Genomic DNA, 19,716 nt, shown 5'->3' with positions numbered 1-19,716 from the left:
ACGTAGTTTCGTTATATTTTCATTAAAGAAAATCCTCAATGGTTTAGCGTTGTCGTAAATATAGCAGGAAGTCAAGACGTACCACTTTACGATACCAACATTCTAATGCACGTGGGAAATGTTGCGAAGAAGCCTCAAAAGATCAGCACAAAATGAAGCTTCAGCAGCTCATCAAGGGACTGGTACACATGCTAGCGAAGTGAAAAAGACAACAAAAGTACTTGGTAGTAGCAAAGACAAAGATGAAGCAGAAAATGTTCTAGAGAAACTAGTGCTTGGTGGAGAGAGTGAAATCGTAGAAAAGCTTCAGCCGAAATCTGCAAAAACAAAACCTAAGTCAAAGGTAAATTTAGCAGCTAAAATTTATAGATGTTAGGTGCTTGTTCTCTCCGAATCGTTCTTGATGTTATTCTAGTATAAAATTTCTATTTACCTTACGGATGAACAGGGTATACATTTTATTTTCTTTATTTTTCATTTACATTTTAATGCTAATTGTAAATGATATGTTAGTTTTATTTTTGTACGAATCTGTCCAGTTTATACTTGCAACTAAAATAATGCTGTTTTCCTTACAGGGAAAGGATTTCACACAGGAGAAAAAAGCAGCATGGGAAGATGAAGATGATCTCACTGAAAGGTAAACACATTATTTAATAATTTTTGTTTATATTTCCAAGTTTAAAGGTAAAGTGATTTTCAGTAAAAATAGTGTACTAAAAGAGGCAAATGTTGAAGTATTTTTTAAAAAATTATTTGTGAGATTTATATAATTGCATCTATCACTATTTCTTAGTTGTTCTAATAATATAAGAATAAGGGTTAATTTCTTAAAATAATATTCTCTAAACTATAACAAAAAACTTGTCTATTGCCAAAAAAACTTTCTTACATATTAATCATTTCTGTCTGAAACAGTGTCAACCTAACAAAAGATAGGAGGCATGCAGTTTTGAGTCATGGAGAAAAGAAGATCACTGGAGATTCTTTTCAACAGAGATTGAAAAACCAGTAAGTGATTAGGGTTGTATTTACATGCAAAATTTTGTTTCAATAAATATATGAGTAGCCTCTGTAGTAAGTTATTACAATATTGAGTTAAGTAACATTGGCTGTACTGTCTGGTTTTGACTGCAGCACCCTCAGTGCTTTATGGTTACTTGGTCAGTACACATTTTTCTCTGTACAGGTTTGAAAAAGTATCTGGAACACCAGCATGGGCCAGGCTGAAGTCGGGAGATGAAGAGTCAGATGGAGCTGAGGGTATGTGAAGTATATAAATTATTTATTGATTGATAATAAATTGTATCTTTACTGCCTCTTTGATATAAGCTTTGATTCATTGATTTCGTTTATGAAAGTATAGTGATTTGATTACGTGATTTCTTTTACAAAATAGGATCACTGTTGAATTTCTTTTGTTATTGTTACTTCTATATCCCAGATGACCCAGAGGCAGCACAGTTGTTACAGACGACAGGGGATTACCTAGCTCCTTCAGAGTCACTGCCCAAGGGGGTCATACAGATCAAGAGATGTAAAGATGCCAACAGTGAATGCCCCTCACAGGTAAGGCGCATCTGGTTTATGTTTTTCTTGAAGATTTTGCTCTTTGTGTGTGTGTTTGCACATGTATATATGGAACTGATTCTTAAAGATTTCATCTGGTACTGTGTGTGTGTGTGTGTGTGTGTGTGTGTGTGTGTGTGTGTGTGTGTGTGTGTGTGTGTGTGAAATAGAATGGAGAGAGAGATTTTAAGATTTGTTGACAATATTGAGTTTTTGTGTACATGCCTGTTTTATATTAAAATAAGGCTTGGCTTTTAAACACAAAATCCATAAAATTGATGTAATATGTATTCAAAAAATTTCCAGGGTAAAGTTAAGTCTGTGGAATTTCACCCCACTGCACAAGTCATTCTTACTGCTGGGATGGACCAAAGGTTACACCTGTTTCAGGTACTTCATTATGAATTATGCTTGCTGGATATTCCAGGAGGATTTTTTTCTCTTCTGTTTAACTTATATCAATATTGTCTACCATTTTAAATGTTGATTGGTAAATTACATGTTGTTATATGTACTCCAAGGATTTGTTTATAAAAGTGTCTTTTAACAAGGAAGGAATGATATTAAAAACAGCTACAACAACACATATATATTGTCTGTTGAAATTGTTCTATACAATCTCAGTTTACCTTCAGGTATGAACGTTTCACATTTCATTTCAGGTGGATGGCAAGAACAACCCCAAAATTCAAAGTCTTTTTATGGATCGTTTTCCCATTCACACAGCTCACTTCAGCAGGACTGGAGAGGAAGTCATCATGGGTTCTAAACACAAAAATTTCTATTACTATGACATGATAGCTGGGAATGTTGGCAATATTCCACAGATAAAAGGTATCCTAAATAATTGCATAAGGCAATATTTGTATGGTAATTGTACTTATGCAATAAGCCCATTATTGGCTATTTGTAATTTACTCATATTATAACTCACAGTAAGGAATGCAGGAATACAAAATTGACCAAATTTTCAACAGCTCATTTATATCAACAATACATACCCACAGCAATTGTTTTTTCAAACTATTTATTTTTAGGTATTGAAGAAAATGATATGAGCAGATTTGAAATGTCTCCTGATGGAAAATTTATAGTTTTTCTTGGGAAATATGGTCACATGCATTTGATATCAGCAAAAGTAAGTATTTAGATTGTGCCCATCTGTTTTAATATTTTTTTCATAGAGAACATGGTTTAGGTGTTCACTTAGTGTCATTTTAAATATCAAAGTATTGGCATGTTTTGCCATGTTTAATTTTGGTGTTTTCTTTTCAGTCAAAAGAATGGCTGAGTAGTTTAAAAATGAACGGCACAGTGGATTCAGTAACATTTTCTCCAGATGGAAGGAGAATGTACTCTATAGGAGGTACGTAGCATGAATTTTGTTTTGACCTTCACACTTTGGATGGTCCCACTGCAGCATTTGATAAGCTAAATACCTAAGTTTTGAAAATATGGATAAATAAATGGCTTTAGAATAAAGATATATGAGGATCTCCAACTCCTTTGTATGTTTTATAGTGTCAGCTTTGGTTTCTGATCTATAAAATTTTTTATTTACCAGAACGTATTGTATTGCAACTGAAGTTTTCTTTTTTTTGCATTGCATATGCCGTCATAAAGGAAAAATATCATTAATGTGAACTTTTACAGACTTGCATTAAAGATGATCCTTTGAAGTATGCTTTTGTTGAATTTTGCCTAATTTCTTTTCAGATGAAGGAGACGTTTATGTATGGGATATGACTACAAGAGACTGTATTCATCGCTTTAAGGATGAGGGCTGTGTTCAGGGCACAGCTATAACTATGTCCAAGAATGGGCAGTATTTAGCTTGCGGGTAAATGATTTTTCACTGCAATTATTACACTTTTGAATTGACAACCAACAATTAGCTTTTATGTGCAACGTGCAGTCTTGCACCTATGATGATAACAATAAGGTTGAAATGATTTTAGGAAAAAGTTGGTTTCAAGTAAAATTAGTATATATTAAACTATAAAAAGTCAAAGATGATGGTTGCTTAATTTACTTCAGCTCATACTGCAAACACAGATGCTCGAAGCAGATTATAGCTTGCTTGTTTATAGATTTATTAATAAGTGGCAAAATACACAATACTGGTCAATTCTCAGTTCAATTACTGTGTAATAATTCATCCTTTTTCTTTTTTAAAGGTCCTACAGTGGTGTTGTGAATATCTATGATGAATCTTATATGAATTCTGGTTATCCTAAACCTGTGAAAGCCATAATGAACTTAGTAACTCCCTGCACCAGTGCAGTGTTCAACTCCACATCAGAGCTCATGGCCATCACTTCAAATTATGCCGAGAGAGCGATAAAACTGGTACATAGTAGAACAAAATATACATCTTTTTTTTTGTAAAAACGAAAATGACCATAAGATTTTAATCATGGTCAAGAAACTTAATTTGCCAATGAAGAAAATAGGGCATTTAGATGATAATGATACTGGTTTTCATATTCAAAGATGTGTGTTAAAACAAATTCTTACACATTAGCAAATGTTAGAATACCTCTTTTATGTTTCTTCTATTTTTTCACATTGTCTTTATTATTTTAATTACTTACTAAAATATCTTTTGCAGGTCCATTTTCCATCTATGACAGTATTTTCCAATTTCCCAGACAAGGCAGACAGCCTAAGGATCCCTCTTGCTATGGATTTCTCCCTGAACAGTGGCTACTTTGCTGTGGGTAACCACAGGGGACAAGTGCTTCTTTACAGGTGACCAGTGGTTTCTTATCTTTTTACATACAAACTTGATTAAATTTAGATATGATATTTTTTAGTGTCTGTGTATATGCAAGTCCAGCTTTTTAGTTTAATGTAATATGATTTAATGTGATTTTTGAGAAAATGCCTGGAGTTATAGTAAATATATTTCTGTATGAAATAATTGAAATTTCTGTAGTCTGTCTTAGTACTTTGAAATGTAAATACATATCTGATGGCCAGGTACAGTGACAATATGCAGTTTTAACTTAAAAGCTGTTATTTTTTATGTCAGCTGATATGCCATCACATATCACATGAAATTCAAATCCTTAATCTGGAAGTATACCAAAAATTTGTAACACCTGCCTAACATACATGTTTTTTTTTATTCAGAGTAAAGCACTATGGGAATTACTGATAAGTTCGTCTACACTTGGAAGAGAAATTTGTGAATTGTGACTTACAGGATGTTTCACAGCCATTTCTTTGTCATCATCCAGTAGTAAGACTCTCAGGCTACAGTGTTTTAGCTGGACAAAGCATGTGACATTTAGTTTCACTTCCTGGCAATACTTGCACTGCTACAGATGCTCCCAAACTGAAGGTGCTTTGGAAGACATACAGACAATGGGGTGAATCCAAGGAACATTGTACAGAATTGTTAATTTTTATTTATAAATCATGTGTTTCTGGCATTTATTATTATTTTGCACAATAAAGTCATTCTCTGACCTGAGACCAGCAAAAGTGTTTTTTCTTGGTGACTTTGGTGGTGTTTTACTGTAATGTCACAATGATGAAAAGTTGAAATACATGTATCAAAATCTTACGTAGATTCGTTACTTAGCATCTTAAAGGGAATTATTACCAAAGGGAGACTGGGGAAAACTGTCAAATAATTAACCTTGAATATATGGATAATAGAGATAGATTATAGCATAATAGAAATTTAAAAAAAAAGAAAAGAAAATGAAGTCCTGTGGAAAGAGAAATATGGTGCATCAGAATAAAAAAGTTTTTTTTAAAGTTTTTTCACAAAGGCAATTGAGTTTATATGGAATACCATACTTTAGAAACCATCTTAAGAAGTGTAAATGTGGCATCAGGTTCTTTTGAGAAAAGTTAACATGTTGATTCCCCCCCCCTTATGGTCATGTCTCTATTACTTTTTTTACATGAAAAGATAAACCCTGTTGGTTTACGACATATCGATATTGTTTTTGCTTTTCTCTATGGAAGCGTGTATGGGTCACAACACCAACACCAAAAACAAACTTCACAACACCAACACCAAAAACAAAGCTCACAACACCAACACCAAAAAGAAAGCTCACAACACCAACACCAAAAAGAAAGCTCACAACACCAACACCAAAAAGAAAACTCACAACACCAACACCAAAAAGAAAACTCACAACACCAACACCAAAAACAAAGCTTACAACACCAACACCAAAAACAAACTTCACAACACCAACACCAAAAACAAAACCCTTACACGCTTCCATATTTCTCGTCAAAAGTTGGTCCCTATTTATGTTATGTACTTCGTGTAGCAGCCTAGTTTCTGCTAGAGCACTGGCTCATCTTGGCTTATCACTTCACTTAGAGCATCGACTGAGCGTTTTACCCATTTTAGCTGGAGCTGCAAGCTTGCAAAAAGTTGGTATTGATAACTCTGCTGTACAAAAATATAAAATTTTGGCTCTGTAAGGTGTGAATGCTGACAACCGAGGATAAACATTTTTCATCTGAATGACTAAACGAGCTTTCTTATCATTCATAAAGTCACAAGTTTGCTGCAAGTGCCTTGGAGAACTCGTATGAATCCACCGTCAGAACAAGCCACGTTTTCAGCTTCTGACACTCCAGAGGTTGATAAAGCAAGTAGCATTGAACATAATCAAAACACAGCAGATACTCATAGAAAGAAATATCTATTAGACTGGGAGAGTTTAGGGGGAAGGCCATGGTATGAACATCCTTATTTTCAGAGATACTGGACCCATTACCGATCAGTAATGAATTGTAATCAGCAGACGACAAAAACACCAGACAGGGGATTGAAGTTCGCCGGATACCACTGGATGCCATTTATGCTTCCATGTTACCTTAGCAACCCAGCATTAGCGCAGATGTCAAAACATGCATCAGCACACAGACGCAGTTCACAAACACCCTCCCATACCTCTGATACAAAAAGCAGACAAATGAAGCATTCAAAGGCATCAAAAAAGAGGAAAAGGAAGAGAAACTCTAGCAGTCGGTCCAGCAGTCGTGTCAGTTTTTCTGAAGATGTGGTCACAAATGAAGGAGACTCACATGAATTTGAGATGCATATTACAGATGAAATGCTGGCATTTTTTGAGGCTTCTGCCAAGCATCGAAAGGAAAGAGGTACAGTGCATACAAATGTTTGTGACATCCTTTATTTATACATGTTTTATTTTTTGATATGATTAATTTTTAGATTATTGCAGAATTAATTTACATTCATACAGTTATGGGTACACATCTCAATTGCTCACTTTGCATTTTTCTTTCTTTTTTTTTTCCTTAATGATAAACTTTTACAAATGTATCCATTTTAGATGCCATGAGACGTGAAGAAGAGAATAATGCTGACAAAGGAATTGAAAGTGATTATATTGACATAGAAGGAGGTAAGTGACTGGTGATCAATGTTACATTTACATTTTGTCAGATGCACAGGCTGTACTAATCCTTGCCTCCTTGAAAATAATACGTACCTCATTTTACAGAACGCAATTTTATCATAGTTTGACTTGACATATTTATCAGAGCGTGTAAAGACACTCCTGTGTACCATTTCTTAATTTATAAATGAATGACAGTCACCCTTTATATCACAATTCCAGTGACTGCTGCCACCAAGTCCAGAGCCAGTGCCCATGCTCCATCTGAGCGCCCAGGTGCAAAGCGCACCACACAGATGAAGCTGTTGTATGGGAAACATGCTGCAATGATACATGGAATGGAGACTGCAATGCAACTGACATTTGATAGAAATTGTGACATCAAGCAACCAAAACTTTGGCCCAATATGCCACTGAATATTAAATTTTAGAATGTCTTATGAAAAGTGACAACACGTCATGTCAGTATCATGTTAAATAGCATCATGACTGAATACTGGACAAGGGGTACAGTCATCTTTTCAGTTTGAAGGAATAGAACAAGATTTTAAAAATTCATCTACCAATCACTTCCCATGGCTCTGTAGTTAGAAATCATGACTGGTCTATGTGAAATATTAGCAGCTTGGGACATTTGAAACGAACACTTTCTCAATGCACCAAATATTTGCCTAGTTAATTGGCTTGCCTGGAAGTCGGAATGCAACTTTGTAAAGTGCAATTTGATTAAATTACAACTTTTTAACCTGTTTAAAATTGGTCACTCTTGAACCTAGCGATAGGATATATATATATATATATATATATATATATATATATATATATATATTTGGTAAACAAAATTGTCTAGTTTTTTTTTTCTTTTTTTTTACCATGAAAAATTGCATGTCAACAACATCAGCTCAAGCACAGCCATTTTCACTGCATGGCTAACAAATTAAAACAAAGCAAAATTTAAGTAGAAAAAATATTTATTTAAAGGATTAGGAGTACATGATGCTTGCAAGAACCTTCATTACAGTTATTTCTTAAGCTTGATGATGCCCCTATTCCAGTATATAAAAAGAATTATTCTTTGAACAGTCACAAGTAATTGCTCTCACACACTAGTCATTATTGTGCACCTTTCACAGTACTATACAATATGGACTTGTTCATGATTGCAATACAGCACCTTATTAATAACACTCATACAATGACTTTGACTAAATACTGACCTTGGTAACGTAAAAAAATCAACATTTACAATTGAAGTAATAACAGGAACAATATTAAATGTGACCTTTAACACCATTTCACTTTAGAAACATCATGGTACTTTTCTAACCAACTTCAGTTTTTGAAAAGTTCAGTGAAGACTTCAAACTTTCAGTTTTGGCATGACATTTGGCATATTACAATCAACATGTGAAACTTTTATTAACTATCTCAAATTAAAATCAAAATTAGGTCATGAAATGGCCATCAATTAGTAAATTCTTTATCTGCAATTCACTGACCTGAAGCCCACACTAAACATACCATTATTAAAATTAAATCCTATGTAGATAACATGGCCAACTAAAGAATTTAAAAACTTAGATACGTAGCTAACATGGCCAAGTAATGAATTAAAAAAATGTTTGTCTACAAAGTAAAAAGTTACTATATCTTAATATCATCTTAATGAAAAAAAACTTCCTGAGATAATGTAAGTAGGCACGGCAACAAATGCTACTAAAAAAGAATGTTGCACCAAAAGTGGGGAAAATTGCATTTCCAACTCTTTGGTATTTTTGTTTTGTTGCCTTAAATTTTCATACGAATTAACTAAATACTAACATCTATTATCTCTACCATTTTTATCATATATAATTAACATGCTAACATAAAGTCTAAAAAGTAAGGTTTTCTGAAATCAACCAGCTGTCCTGCTGGGACAAATCATTCTAATTAGCACCAGAAATAAGGAGGTGTAGACAATTATCCTTATCAGAAAAATACAGCACTTCTGTATATATTTCTCCATCCAACACCGATAGGCAATTTGTACTCTTTACTTACAGAAAGCCCTACCACATTACTTGGGAATTCATTCTGGAAAATTCTTATACGTCTTGTGCAGTCCAGTATTTTGATCCACTGTGGTTCCATATCCCAGTTGGTACGTTCTATCACCGAAGTCCATTTGAGACATCATGGCCGTTATATCTCCAAGATTTCCTAGCATGTTTTGTCCACCTACTCCGGGGACTGCCTGCCACTGAGGAGCTCCTTGTAGAAATAATGACGGCATCTGCGGGGCCAGGAAATTAGTATTTGGCACAGGAGTAGCTAAACGATTTGGCAAGGTCTGGGTGGACAAAGACGGTAACTGAGGTGCTGCATGGGGATACGCTGGTGCTGTCAACCGATATGTGGAAGTTTGAGGCGCCACAAAGTTTGGATGCAGAGCAGCATGAGCTGCAGCTGTGTTCTGACTCTGTTGTTGCTGCATTGGTCCAAGAGATATCAATGGAGTCTGCAGAAGCTGTGGTTGGGTCATCAATATAGTCTGGTATTGTAACATCAATTGTTGTTGTTGCTGAGGTGTTAATGATGTCGATGCCACTGCCATGTTGTTGGTGACAGACTGACTGCTGGGAGGGATAGTCAAGTTCTGAACTGGGCGACTGGGAACAACTCTGATTGGGGAAACTATGTTGGTTCTTGGTTCAGATTTTAAATGGGTAGGGCCACTAGGCTGCAAAAAAGATATCAAACAAATATAATATCATATCAATGCAATATCATAGCTCGGATATCAAATTGCATACTTTACAGATTTGATAAGATTTTGATCAGAATCGGAAGTCATTGGAGCAAAGATATTAAAAGTTATAAAACAGAAATAGTTTTAACCCTATTTGCATAAAATCAGATTGCAAAGTAAATTTTAACCAATGCTCAGCATCTCAATTTGGCTAAAGTAATAACAAAATATTTTGCTGACAAATTTGTCAATAATATAGTTATGGTCTGGTTTAAATTATCCTGAGCAACCAATTTGTTATACAATACAGTACATCTTAGTATAACTAAAAATGCAAACTAAAAGGCATATTTCACCTTACTGGACCAATTCTTTTTGTTTCACTAGTATGAACAAACCTTTGGTTGTATTATTCCCTGATTTTTCCCTGAGTCTTTTGGCATTTGATACTGCTGTTCCATTAAAGTGTTTATCAGTTGTTCCTCAGTCAACACCCCTTTCCCCTGGTCAGCAGCTAGACCAAAATGTAAATAACACCATTAATTTACCATAGCCAACATTTTAAAGCAACATTTAACTACACTCAGACAATGATATCAGTAAAATCTATTCTGCACCAAAATTTGATCTAAGATATATGCCATTTCTCAATTTGGGTTCACTAAGGGGGAGGGGGGTCTACTATCAGAAAAAACTCCCCTTTAAAATTGCTGGCTAGAGGCAAAATTTACATAAAAATTCAATTTTCAATAAGTAAGTTTCCAGGGATCAGCTGCCAATTTATAAGCCTGCTTTTGTGACACAGAATCATAAAGTAATGGTAAAAAATACTGTGTTTAACATACTGCTAGAGTTGCTGATTATGGCTTACAATCATATTATTTGCATATATCAAAAGTAAAAGTGACCAGTCCACACTGTGAATGGCAGTACTTAGTACATATGTAAATATAACAACCTCATGCTGAGTACCATTCAAGTTATATTAATCCCCTTGGGTTAACCATTACCATCTTTACTGCACAAATCCTTGATCATTTGATTAATCTTCACAATCCTGGCCTCCACTTGATCCAACTCGTCCACTGCATGACTTTTTCCTCCAGCCACCATACTATCAATTATTCTCTGTCTGCAAAGAGAGACCATGTGCTTTCAAATTTCTGCAATTTTATATGTCCTCAGGCAGGTTTGCTAACTATAAATATTTACCTACATTCTAGAGAGTATAAGCATTATGTTAAACGATAAAAGTATACACTGGATGCTGTAATATTAATCTCTCTCCTGTTACCCCCATTTTAGGTGTAAAAATGGGTTATGTTATAATGATGTATGTTGTTGATTATTCTGCAGAAGTCAAAAGTTCAGGGCAAAGGAAGTGAAAGTGAAACTGATGTGAACTGATATTGCTCTGTAAAAAAAAAAAAACACTGGAGGCAAACAGTATGTGCAGGTCACAATTAAAAGCGTGCCTTGTCTGTTAAATTTTCAGAATGTGTCTGCAGGTGTTAAGCTTATAATTTTATACAAGGTTTAAACATATATGTTTGCTTTAAAGTACCTTCTAAACTGTAATGCCTTCACAGCAAGGTTGAGCTCTTCTAAATTCAGTGGATTGCCTGCAGATTTTAAACTGTCACTGGCGCTAGAGCTGTCATCCTCTCCCTCATCACTATCTTCCCCCTGAAACAGGACAATCATTTTCTACAATCACATATTTTGTCAATACAGATTATTACAAAATACAGTTTTTTCAATATCTACCACTATTATAAAATAAAAAAAAGACCGTCTTCACCTCTGAATCCCCTCTGCTAGATGTTACTAGCAAAACACTGTTTTGGGAATTCAATTCATCCATTTTCTTAGTGATCAGCAAGCATTTACCAGATTATTGGAAAACAGTGCATCAAGCAGTGAATGAATAACTGACCAACACATTTTCAATGGTTAAAATATCAAATACTCCTTGATTTCATAGGTGTGTCTGAGATGTTAAGTTACTAGCCTCAACATATACAATTTTAAATCCTTTACTTGGAGACACCTATGAACTAAATGAGTGAACAAGAATTATATATACCAATAATATAAGCAGTTGCCATACCTGCCAGTAAGGGTCTTCAGGATCAAAGGCTTTAATCTGCTCACTGATGGCATCTAGGAGGTCCCCTTCCTGGCACTCCAAGGTATCCAGGATTGTTAATACACTAAAATATCAAATATCTTTATGAGGACCATGTATCTTATCCAGAATATTACCTGGATCATTTCACACTAAGAATTTGGATTTACAATACAGAAACTGACTATGCATAAGCAACACTCCTTCATATTAAAGAAGAACAGGTATAAGTGAAATATGTTATAAGAATGCACTCTTTGTAAAAGTCTTTTGAAATATAGGCACACTTACCTATCAAGCTCATAGAGTGTGATGTGAGATTTCATTACACCTTCAACAACAATGCCAGGGACTTCATACCTGGAAAAGCCAATTATAATGTGTCGCATGGATTCTGGGTACAGATAACTTAAATAGTGGGGTATCACTTAGTGTGTCTAAAGGATGATAATTTGCGTCATCAGACATACATGTAGACAATAACATACAGTTTACTTCATTTACACAACTTCATTTATCTTTTAATACTCAAGTTAGAAGCTTTTCTCAATACTTATTTGCCCAACATTTGATCAATACTCACTCTTTCAATTCCTCAAATAACTCCGGCTCATCATCTTGAGCAAGAACCACTTTCTTTATTTCAGCACCAGTCTTTGTGTGTCTTAACTAAAAAATAATTAAATGAGGGGATTATGAAGAATTACAAGGTCATCATGCTGACTGGAGACTGCCATGCTCCTTACTGTACTCAAAATGCCTATATCTGTCATTTTTAAAATATGTAATTACTAGTTAGTATAACAAAATAATACATTAAAACAATGGGACTATAAAAATCTTAAATGTCCAAAAAATCATGCCCAAACATTAAAAAATATTATGGATAAGATCAACTATTTACAGTGGGAACGACGAAATCAATTACTGATATCGTCCTGTAGCAATGTGATACCTACGGAAGACCTCAATATATCCTTCTCCCAGAGATAGCTGGATATTTCCGCACTTGTCACATAACCTTTGTCTTGATAGCATATCAAGTGCATGCTGTGTACCTCTGTTAACTCAATACTGAAATGTACAGAATTATTTGTGTGACAACTTTGTATGTGGCAGTGACAGGTTAAGTAAGATAGCCTCTGTAAAATAATTCAATTTATCTTCAGTAAAAAGAGCTAGTTATTACTAAAATAAATCTTCAAATACAATTTAACTGTCACAAATTAATGAATTATGAACATTTCAATTTAGGTGTAATGTAAGTATCACAGTTACAGTATATATTTACTATAACAGTTACAGTGCAGTAAAAAATTAATGACAAAGCCATTTGGAAAATGATGCAAAATTTTTGACAAGAAATTATGTGCTTACAATTTCACACATCTTGGGATAAGGTCCTCATCAACATCACTTTCTTCATCTGTGTCACCTTCAGCATTTTCAGCACACTCCTTAGTCAACTGGGCTAATTCAGTGACACTAGTGGAAAACAAAAAAGATATGAAAATCAAGTTTGTCAGTCAGGCTAATCTTTATTTTCTTTTTCTTAAGGAAGGGGTGGGGGTAGGGGGTTTAAACATCCCATACAAGCAATTTTAAGAATAAAATCTCTAAAACTTTATTTCACATGCAGTCTTACAGCTTGAATACGGAAATACTGCTTCAGTCATTAGTAAGAAATAACACTTCATCAAAATAAACTTACTATTTAATATCACCTCACCTTTCAACTAACAAGTTTGCTGGACCTGTATCAGATGCGTGATGAGCAACAGCTTCCTCTGCTGTTATGGCCTCAGACTGTATGGTAGGCTGAGGGAAGGCAGACAGATCAGGTGGTAAAATAGGCTGATCAGAGACAGGGGGATCAGTATTTGGGACAAGGTCTTCGTCGTCTGGCCAAAATTCAGCCAAACCTTCCGCACAGAGGACATCATTGATGTGGACGTCTTGGTTTGGATCTGAGGTATCACATAGGCACACAGAGCACACATTGTTCTTGAAAATACAAACATAAAAAGAATAAGATTAACCCAGTTTAAAACTCATCTTTTTTATATAACTACTTAAAGAGACACTGCCAGGATATTGCAAGTAAAGAAATACAGATTTAAGACAACAGAAATCCCTAGTACAGCCCCTTTTATAATTTATAAATGCACAGAAGCAAACACATAACTACCACCATAACCCATATGTTAGAAAAACATACCATAAAGTAATGCACCACTTTGCACATAAAGGATCCATTTGGAGCCTCTCTAGCAATTACAATTTCATATTTTATAGCTTCCAACACATTTGACTTACCACTGAAGGTGTTTCTAGGGCTACCAACAGTTTGTTGACACAAAGCTTCAGCATTCTGTTAGTTGACTTTTTAGACCATCCATTCTACAAAGACGAAGCAATTTAGTTTTCTGAATACTGATGTTTATATCCAACAAAAATTACATACATATACATAGTATATGCACTAAACAACTTACATCATTCAAGCAGTAGGATCAACTATCCACTGTACACAATTACTTGTCACTTCTGAACATGCCCTCTTCCTTATATAGCCCCTAAGGTAGTGACAAACACACTGCTGTACTATATAAATATAAAATTGGCTCACTGATAACAAACCTTACCTTGTCTGTGGGTCTTATATTGGACAGCCTTGCCCTAATTGCCTGAGCTGGAAGCTTCAAGAAGCGAGTTCTGGAAAAAAAAAGAGGAGAATAATAGTTAATTTTTAAAACTATTTATCATGGTATAAGCAATTTAGAATTCAAACTTTCTCAAACAGCAAATTGCAGAGAAGGAAAGCATGCAGACATGTGGTCAAATACATATATATGGTATTTATGCAATATTTTTACTACTTCATATTGATAGCGTGAACCACTGTTACTGGGACCTTAATGCAGAAAAAGATCCAGATATAAAACACTATAATGTCCTATTTTAAAGAAAATAATGAAAAGTATATTTCACCTACTTGAGCATTTTCAGAGATGACTTTGGAACACAGCAGGTATTTCCATAATCCACATAATAAACCTGTAATTCAAACAGAAGTTGCTGAAATCTTAAAACATCTTACCAGGCCCTCAAATTTTTCTCACAGTGAGGAATAATTAAGATTCAACTTTCAGATAATCTATTTACAAAATGCACCAACAGAATGAAAAACATCTTCTGACATGTTCTCATTAACAATCTATATGGTTACTGTTCGATGAACTACTGTATTTATTTATAGCACTAAGATACAAGACATATTTTCCTTTTACCTCAACAAAATCTATATTAGGAATCCCTGTAATTGAGACACGATGCCAGTTTTGGTCTTCAGGAAAGATGGCAACGCATGGCTGACCTATGGCTATGAGAGATTCTGGTAAAGCATAACGATCACCTTCCTGTCCATAATAAACTTCCCTTAAAAGAAAAAAAAAAGGTTAGATGACTTTTATGTCAATTGTCTTAGCACTGTCAAAGACACAACAATGAAAAGTGGTATGCTTGTGCGCACACACACACATACACGCATGCATAAACATACACACACATTCACTGCTATTCAGACTTACTCCAGTCTATCCATCAACTCCTCCAGAGCCAAGGTGGTGTGGTCCCCTTTCAACATGAGCCAGAACCGTCCAGGATTGACTACATTGGACACATACACCTCCAGGTATGGCTGTGGGTTAGCTGGTGAGGGCTGGGGCATCACCTGCCTGGTGTAACAAGCCCCTGGACCCACAGCATCTGGGGGGATGCCTTTCCTACTCAGAGACCTGGGAATGGACCCCTATTAAAACAATGTATAGATTTTTAAGGGGCTTGTTATCAGATTTTAAATTTTTGTAAAGTCATAAAATCCTTTCACGAAAACATTATTTTCAGCTTTCATTTTAAAAAAAATTAAATAAATAAATAAAAAATACATCCAAATTACAAAATATTCAACCCAGAGGGAATGCTTCCTAATTTGAATTAATTTTTTCAAGCTTCATAGACGATATAATTATGAGCTTCATATTCCCATCAATCCTTGAAGATTTACCTTAAGCAAAAACACATAATGTGACAGAAAAAATACAAAAAGCACTAAAAGGTTACAAATCTGTTAAAGGTATGTCTTTGACAACATACTTGTATGCTTTCCTTCTCTGCCCTATGTTGCTTGAGAAAGTCTGTAACTTTTCTGCCAGGCAATTCCGAGGGATCTGCGGCAAAGAGCAACACCTGGCCTGAAGAAAGAGCAGCACCGTGTATGTGTTTATATAAATAACCATATCTTTTACACGTTTTAAAGACATACTGACAAAAAGGGTATAGTAATCATTTTCTAGAAATAACAAAAAATGACTTTTTCTTCTCAGAGTATGAATTCAATTCAGCATTAATAGAGGAGGGCATGCAACCCAACAATTAGGGTATTTAGTAAGTAAGGGTTCCCATTTATCCTTCAGAGATGCACCCCTGGGTGGTGAGAGGATTCACTGCATGTTATGGGTTAAGTTTTGGGGGTCATTGTGGTATCAAATTGTTAACAATTTTTATTGAAGTGTGTTATACATAGGTCCACTTACCCTCTCCCTTGTGCTGCATGTGGATCACGTCTGTGAGATCCAACACTAATGATTCTAAATCACAGAACCCCATTTCTTGGATGGGCAGGTCTTCTCCCACCAGCTCCTGTAACAATAACTCAGCATTTAAATAGGCAAATGTCTCAATTTTAGTCAAAATTCCTACAAGTATAAACAACTTTGCTTTGAAAATCTGGAAAAATTGAGGTCTGATTTGTCTTTGCTAAACAAATCTTATTGTACACTGGGGTATGGTATATGGGAAGGATATCCGGAGGGAAGCTAGGATTTCAAATGAGAAACTATCCAATAAAAAAAGATGTGACCCATTTAGGTTAATATGACAGATCCATGTTATCTCATAGGCCGCATTTAGATCAGTGGACTAACTGGTCCAAGGGTCAAATAGTGCAGACCCACTTGAATACTTCTCCATAGAGAATCTTTTCAGTGTCTAATAGCAGATTAGACGGCAAGCTTTTTAGTGGGTCAACATTTTTTTACCCTTGGACCCATTTTTGACCCACTGTTCTGAATGCAGCCATAGTGTATGTATGGGTGCTTTCCCAGAGATTTAGATCGATCTAAAGATTAAGTTTTAGATCGACCTAACTCCCTGGGGGTTCAGGCTAAATTGCAGTCAGCCGAGCAGACACCATAGTTAATTACCCCCTTACAGCTTTTAGTAGGCGGGACAGATGCTTAAGCCGGCCAAGCTGACAGTAATCTAGTGAGACTCCCCACAGGGATAGATCGATCTAAAAATCTATGGAAATGGGGTGTATGGCATGCAGTAATTAAGAGCTGTCAAGTCCCATGGGTTGGAGGATATTATAAATCTATCACTTCAAGCATGTCCTTGAGGAATCCTAAAGTAAAGAAATTCAGCTGAACTCCCTCACCTTATAAACTTCTGGTAGAGAAAAGTAGGACACTCCATCTGGATTTGCCAGTAGCACCTGTCTCACAGCTTCTTTGATATTTGGGTCAATCTCTGGCTTGGTGCCAACTGATGACTTTGGTTGAGCTGATTCAGGCACTGATAAAATACGAATGTATAAATATATCTAAGACTATCTTGAAGATAGGAAAATTAATTAACATTAAGCATTGTATAAGCAAAAAGAGCAAAATATGATGTACATAGGGAATAACTTGACCCCCCCCCCCCCCCCACCAAAAATAATCACTTCCGTTTTTGGTAAATGAAAAAAGGGGGAAAAACGGTTTAAATTTCATTACAACAACTACCTTTATTGGATGAACTCTTAGGTTTCCAAGTCTGTGCATCATATAGCAGCCAGTCACCCTGCGGGTTTGGTCGCTCAATGGTAAAAATATCTGGGAGAGAGGACACAAGCTCTATCACACTGGCAAACCCATACTCTTTGCATGAAAGCTCTTTATTGTGGACTTGCTGTAAAAAAAATGGCCCAGATTTATGGTAACAGATTTTAACAAGAATATGTGAATATGTTAAAAAAAAAAAAAAAAAAAAAAAGAAAGTGGTAAAGAATAACTAATATCTCAAATCATCATAAAGAAGGGGAGAACTCAAAACCAAGGTCATAGTTTTATAATTCACAACTCTATACATAGCTAAGATAATTTTATAATTAGTATCAGAAATAATGTGTGCTGCAAACTCATGACTTATAAATAAACCTAACTTTTTATAACTAAACCTAGTTTATGTATCTGTTTAACCAAACACTTCCTGAATTGTCATACTGGTAGCTATTTACTGTCACTTTACTTACCTTGAATTCAAAAGGAAGCCTTGCTGCCCACATACCATTTTTCCTGCGACTAATGACCTGTCAAAAATGGTGAATTTACTTGTACAAATCTTAACAATACCATGGTTAAATGTTGTATTTTAGGTTGGAAATTTTGAATGAGATGCACAGTTTAGTTTCACTCTTCAAAACAATTCCCAATATTCATTTCTTGGTGTGTATATTTGCATGCACGCGAGAAAGAGAAAGAGTGAGAGCCTGTGCCCGTGCACATCATGCGCTGCTAGGGTGGGTTACACACAATTATTCATATATAGATGTTCACCTCTCTAAGCTCCTTTTTGAATTGTTCGTTCATTCCATCATCCTCATCTGGTGGTTCATCAAACTGTGAGACACTGTCATCTTCATTTTCTGAGCTAAGAGACAGTCGGTGAGTGGTGCCTTGATATCTACTATAACTGCTAGGTGCTTTATCAACAAAAATCAATATCAGTATGATCTAGTTAAAGTGCATCATTTTTTTCATTACCAACATATCATTTACTACCATTTATTACTTCATAACCTAGCCAATTTTCAATTTTTTTTACAGTTAAATACAAAATACTTTCTCTAAATTAATATCACATTTGCTGCAAACTGCAAGCAGTTTTTTATTACAAGTACTGAATTTTTACAGGCACGTCACTTGTTATTTCTAAAATTATAAAGTAAAATAAAATCACACCCCTCCCCATCTCCAATTCCTTAATAATGCATAACTTGATATGGTATTACTCATACCTTCATTTCTGTTTGCAGTGGACAGTCTGCTAGTCTTCGCATGTAATCGGAACCCTCCACCCCTCAATTCTTCAATGTCCACAATATCAGGTATTGATCGCAGAAGGTCACTTATAGACTTAAAACCACGCCGATTGTAAGGCAAATTCTGACCAAACCGTTTTAGAAATGCATGTCCAAAGCTGGAACCTAATAAACCACTTGGGTATGAAGTCAACAGTTCCCTAATCCTTACCCGCAGGAAAGGTGGGACTGTGGGTTGCTGCGGGGGCCGTGGAGGGCGACGCGGCGGCGGGCGCCTAGATGGCCGTTTCGACTTCTTGGCCACTTGACGAGATACAAGTCTTTCAATATGTTTCGTGCTCTCGTCTGCAACTCCTCGCAAAACAAGCTCACCATGGACCCAGTCGAGTGTGCAAACATCTGGGATGTCTCTGAAAAAATCTTCCGCGCTGTTATAGCCGAGTTCACGAAATGGAAGAGGTCTTCCCTGAAAATTTCTGTAATCGGCCAAGACTTCTCTGGCTGAGAGACCTTTTGGTGTGGATAGCAAAACAGCGCGTATTTCTTTTTTGGTTTCTTTCTTCAGACTTGCTTTTTCTGACATTTTGTTAAATCAAGGTAATTCATTCAATAATATTACTCAAACGGTCATATTTCTTGACTATTCAGGAGTAAACAAACATCAGCGTGTTGTCTTCGCGGGTCCTTTACGATATGCTCGTGAAGCTGAGTTGGTCGAGAATAACTAGAAGCGTTTCGAAATGCT

The 19,716-nt window shown here is 35.5% G+C and overlaps 3 protein-coding genes across 4 annotated transcripts; 2 read left to right on the top strand and 1 right to left on the bottom strand.

Moving 5' to 3' along the window:
• The first annotated feature begins 29 nt into the window (after positions 1-29).
• On the top strand, positions 30-5,058 carry LOC106167965 (U3 small nucleolar RNA-associated protein 18 homolog). 2 transcript variants are annotated; one of them, XM_013546875.2, is made up of 13 exons: positions 30-343; positions 585-640; positions 919-1,011; positions 1,190-1,263; positions 1,445-1,569; positions 1,876-1,959; positions 2,232-2,403; positions 2,607-2,707; positions 2,845-2,935; positions 3,286-3,409; positions 3,747-3,918; positions 4,181-4,320; positions 4,705-5,058. In XM_013546875.2, the coding sequence occupies exons 1-13, from the start codon at positions 119-121 to the stop codon at positions 4,727-4,729; spliced, it is 1,482 nt and encodes a 493-aa protein (XP_013402329.2). In that variant the 5' UTR covers positions 30-118; the 3' UTR covers positions 4,730-5,058. The 2 variants fall into 2 exon arrangements, with proteins under 2 accessions (XP_013402329.2, XP_013402328.2); XM_013546874.2 differs by having other exon boundaries at positions 49-343; positions 579-640.
• An 863-nt stretch (positions 5,059-5,921) lies between these two features.
• On the top strand, positions 5,922-7,724 carry LOC106167959 (gem-associated protein 8). The gene is made up of 3 exons (XM_013546867.2): positions 5,922-6,708; positions 6,903-6,974; positions 7,191-7,724. Exons 1-3 carry the CDS (start codon positions 6,135-6,137, stop codon positions 7,397-7,399), a joined length of 855 nt encoding a protein of 284 aa, XP_013402321.2. The 5' UTR covers positions 5,922-6,134; the 3' UTR covers positions 7,400-7,724.
• Positions 7,725-7,921: 197 nt separating this feature from the next.
• On the bottom strand, positions 7,922-19,691 carry LOC106167958 (tudor domain-containing protein 5). Its single transcript, XM_013546865.2, has 22 exons — positions 18,948-19,691; positions 18,487-18,632; positions 18,183-18,239; positions 17,674-17,839; positions 17,325-17,461; positions 16,423-16,528; positions 15,983-16,080; positions 15,418-15,638; positions 15,118-15,265; positions 14,823-14,884; positions 14,473-14,542; positions 14,144-14,227; positions 13,557-13,831; positions 13,205-13,312; positions 12,787-12,901; positions 12,411-12,496; positions 12,119-12,187; positions 11,810-11,912; positions 11,264-11,385; positions 10,710-10,831; positions 10,098-10,213; positions 7,922-9,690 (listed from the first exon to the last, which is right to left on the bottom strand). Exons 1-22 carry the CDS (start codon positions 19,552-19,554, stop codon positions 9,040-9,042), a joined length of 3,669 nt encoding a protein of 1,222 aa, XP_013402319.2. The 5' UTR covers positions 19,555-19,691; the 3' UTR covers positions 7,922-9,039.
• Between the last annotated feature and the right edge of the window lie 25 nt (positions 19,692-19,716).

Source organism: Lingula anatina, chromosome 3 (assembly GCF_051362555.1).
Source record: "Lingula anatina isolate TDL-2025a chromosome 3, LinAna3.0, whole genome shotgun sequence".
Classification (NCBI taxonomy): domain Eukaryota; kingdom Metazoa; phylum Brachiopoda; class Lingulata; order Lingulida; family Lingulidae; genus Lingula; species Lingula anatina.
This window is presented reverse-complemented; position numbering and strand designations above follow the sequence as displayed.

Excerpts from the sequence above, each read along its gene's own strand:
- LOC106167958 (XM_013546865.2), bottom strand. The coding sequence starts at position 19,554 with ATGTCAGAAAAAGCAAGTCTGAAGAAAGAAACCAAAAAAGAAATACGC. Across the intron at positions 17,840-18,182 it reads GGCTTCCTTTTGAATTCAAG|CAAGTCCACAATAAAGAGCT; the intron begins GTAAGTAAAGTG and ends TTTTTTTTACAG. Across the intron at positions 12,188-12,410 it reads TTATTTGAGGAATTGAAAGA|GTATGAAGTCCCTGGCATTG; the intron begins GTGAGTATTGAT and ends TGGCTTTTCCAG.
- LOC106167959 (XM_013546867.2), top strand. The coding sequence starts at position 6,135 with ATGAATCCACCGTCAGAACAAGCCACGTTTTCAGCTTCTGACACTCCA. Across the intron at positions 6,709-6,902 it reads CAAGCATCGAAAGGAAAGAG|ATGCCATGAGACGTGAAGAA; the intron begins GTACAGTGCATA and ends TATCCATTTTAG. Across the intron at positions 6,975-7,190 it reads TTATATTGACATAGAAGGAG|TGACTGCTGCCACCAAGTCC; the intron begins GTAAGTGACTGG and ends TCACAATTCCAG.
- LOC106167965 (XM_013546874.2), top strand. The coding sequence starts at position 119 with ATGTTGCGAAGAAGCCTCAAAAGATCAGCACAAAATGAAGCTTCAGCA. Across the intron at positions 1,264-1,444 it reads AGAGTCAGATGGAGCTGAGG|ATGACCCAGAGGCAGCACAG; the intron begins GTATGTGAAGTA and ends TCTATATCCCAG. Across the intron at positions 2,936-3,285 it reads GAGAATGTACTCTATAGGAG|ATGAAGGAGACGTTTATGTA; the intron begins GTACGTAGCATG and ends ATTTCTTTTCAG.